The sequence below is a fragment of the Pinus tabuliformis genome, chromosome Q (assembly GCF_031772625.1).
Source record: "Pinus tabuliformis cultivar Carrire ecotype Pingquan chromosome Q, CPIR1, whole genome shotgun sequence".
NCBI lineage: Eukaryota > Viridiplantae > Streptophyta > Pinopsida > Pinales > Pinaceae > Pinus > Pinus tabuliformis.
Window position 1 is genome coordinate 853380667 of NC_142296.1, and position 3467 is coordinate 853384133.

Consider the following 3467-nt stretch of genomic DNA (forward strand, 5'->3'; position numbering starts at 1 on the left):
ATTGTTACGTTATTGCACTGAGTTCAATTGTTACGTTATTGCATTGAGAAAGAATTAGCGAACAAACACTGTGACCTTGTTGCATTGAGAAAGAATCAGCGAAATATTCTGACTGCTGATTAATATTTTACATATTCTGACTGCTGATTAATATTTTACAATGATAGAACATTTATCAAGAATGATGTGGGTAATAAAGATTGTAATGATGTGGGCACTGTTCTTGGTTTGCGTCATTTCAGTGTCTGCAGGGGCGGAATGTGAAGGCGAAGATGGTAACTCGGGTGTATCAGCCATGCACTTGGCTCTACTACCCAACAATAAGATCATCTTCTTCGATTCGACTGATTTCGGCTCATCCAACTTCCCTTTACCCTTTGGGAAATGCGGGATCGATCAATTTCTGAAGAAAGATTGCTGGAATCGTTCTATCGAATATATGGAATATGATTTCCACACGAACCAGGTCAGCTCCTTTCAACTTCAGACGGAAACATGGTGTTCTTCAGGTGCCATGGCACCTGACGGCTGCCTGATCCAGACCTGTGGATTCAACGAGGGAGATGGGACAGTCAGAGTATTCAGTCCCTCCCATTTCTGTGATTGCACCGAAATTCCAAACAGGCGATGGCACGGCACCCATCACATTCTGCCCGACGGTAAAATCATGGTCGTGGGCGGGCGGGGGCAGTTCAACTCCCAGTTCGATCCAAAGAAGCAAAGCCAATCGGTGTACCAGTTCCCTTTCCTCCAGAAATCGATGGATTGGAAGGAGAACAATATTATTTATCCGTTAGTCCACCTTGGGCCTGACGGCAATCTGTTCATTTTCGCCAACGGAAAATCGATTCTGTTCGACCATGTCAACAAGCGCGTGGTGCGGCATTACCCGGACATGCCCGCCTACTCCAGCAACAGCTACGTCCAGACCTCTGCCTCCTCCGTTCTCCTCCCACTGGATGCAGGAGCTAGTGACGCTGAAGTGCTGATCTGCGGCGCTGGAGCTGCTGAGTTTTCATATAGGGAAGTGATCCGATCGAACTCGACCACCAACACCTGCGGACGTCTGGGATTCACGGATCCTGATCCACATTGGCGGATGGAGAGCATGCCCATGCGCCCCACGGTAATGGTAATGGGGGACATGCTTCTTCTCCCAACTGGCGACGTGTTAATTATGAACGGAGCTTCCAAGGGCTCTGGTTCAGGGGACACCATTCTTTATGGTCTTCTTTACAAGCCATCAAGTCCCGGGCCACTTCGGTTTGAGGTGCTCACTCGCTCCGCCACTCCTAGGCTCTACCGTCCCAGTTGCCATATGCTCCCTGATGGCCGCGTTCTTGTGGGCGGCAATAATCTAGACAAATTTAGGGGCGTGCCGTATTCCACAGACCTCAGTTTGGAGGCGTTTTCTCCCCCCTATCTGGCACCTGAGAACGATGCGCATCGGCCCTTAATCACGTCCTGGCCGTCTGCCATGGGCTATGGCCGTACCTTCACCATGAGATTTTACTTGCAAATCTTGGCGGGTCAACAAAAAGAAGCAATTTCTGTTACAATTCTGGCGCCGTCTAATTTTACTACACACAGTTATTCCATGAGCCAGAGGCTGCTCCGACTGGAGATCATTGAGGTTGTGCAAATTTTTGAAGTGATATATGAGATTACTGTTACTGTTCCGCGTAATGCAGCCTTGACTCCTCCTGGCTTTTATCTTCTGTTCCTTGTGCATGCGGGGATTCCTAGCCCTGGGAAATGGATAAAGATTACCTGTGATGAACCTAGGTCTATAGAAAGCATGTCTATTAAAGAACCCATGCCTATGGAAGCTGTGTCTGTGTGTAAGGAAACCTGCATGTCTGACGAAGGTGTGTGTAAAGAAGCAGCTACATCCAACGGCCTTACAACTACGATGGCGCCTGCATTGGCAGGAATGGCTCTGGGTTTGTGTTTTTGTCTTGTATGGGTCAAACGTATTTGCGAGTATCTTATATCTACGGGGCGTACAAGGATGACGCCTGAGGAGACAGCAGTGGCATTAGCAGCGCCTCTGACTGTTTTATTATTGCTTGATCTGCTCTGCTCCCTACTCTAAATCCAAATTGCCGAACGCATAAATCCGTTCGACTGACTCACAGCAGTACACCTCTGAAATAAATGAAATATATCCAGCGGAGCGGCAGCTATGTGTTTGACATTTGGCATGAACCTAATTCAGTGCCAAATAAAATAAGTTCAGTTCAGTTATAGATAGATGCGTTTGAATTTTGCCTGAAAGCAATTTAATGTAGAATAAAACATTTATATGCTACTGAAAGCTTCATTATATTCATATTTTTTAATTCAGATTTGGCATTTTTTTTAATATTCAATCACACTATCTTCATCTTCATGCATGATATTAATATTTAAATGGCAGATCCACGTTAACTGATTTATTCAATTATCCGGAATTACAGTCGTTTGATTTCAGATTTGGTATGTGTTTTTAAGGTAACATGTACTATTCAATTACAGTATCTTCATGCATATTTAGATTTACATGGTAGATACACTACAACTGATTTATTCGATTACTGCATCAACCTGAAATAAAATGCATTCAATTATAGATGCGTTTGAATTTTGCCCGAAAGCAATTTAGTTTAGTGTGGAACAAAATATTATTTATATGTTACTGAAAGCTTAACATTAGATTCATATCTTTAATTTAGATTTGGTATTCTTTTGTTTTTCAAGTAAAATGTATTCAATTACAGTATCTTAATGCATATTTATAACATTTACATGGCAGATACACGATAACCGATTTATTCAATCGCTTCATTTTCACGCTACAAAATTAATTTATTCAATTACACAGTAATTTCACACCACACCATAAAGAGAAGCTGTTTTATATTTATATTTCAAGGGTTCATCACAGCAACATGTGTAAGCAAAGGGCAATGGACGATATGATTTCACAAATATGCAGATGAATAAGTCTATTACTAATTCAAAACTAATTGATTTATTAATTACACGGTCTCTACACAGTAATAGGTGGTGATTTCTCTGTTCTCATGTGATCCGTTGTTTAGATATTTTGAATTAACGCCACACGTCTCAAGTCTCTATTTCTCTCCTCTCACATCATCTGCACTCAGTTTCCATGAACAAAGAATGTTGCTTCTCACAAACTAAAACACTCTGGCTAACATTTTCTTCCCGCCTTTCAAAACCTCATAATGTTTTTCGTGGGTAATCTTCCCAAAATTTGAATCAACAATCCCTTCCATATCTCTTCTGCCATTTCCAGGTAGCGTAGTCTAAAGAAGCTATAAATTCTGGTAAGATTATAATAAAATCTGGACGTTGGTGTGATCAAGTAATGACTACTAACAATCAGCATGAATTTAGTGTTTTCTTTACCATATATTTTGTTTTCGACTCTTGCATTTAATGTTATGAGAACATTAAGCTAT

The 3467-nt window shown here is 41.7% G+C and overlaps 1 protein-coding gene across 1 annotated transcript; it reads left to right on the forward strand.

Moving 5' to 3' along the window:
* The first annotated feature begins 208 nt into the window (after nucleotides 1-208).
* LOC149222239 (aldehyde oxidase GLOX-like) lies at nucleotides 209-2095 on the forward strand. The gene has a single exon (XM_089387547.1). The coding sequence runs from the start codon at nucleotides 209-211 to the stop codon at nucleotides 2093-2095; it is 1887 nt and encodes a 628-aa protein (XP_089243673.1).
* Nucleotides 2096-3467: the final 1372 nt, after the last annotated feature.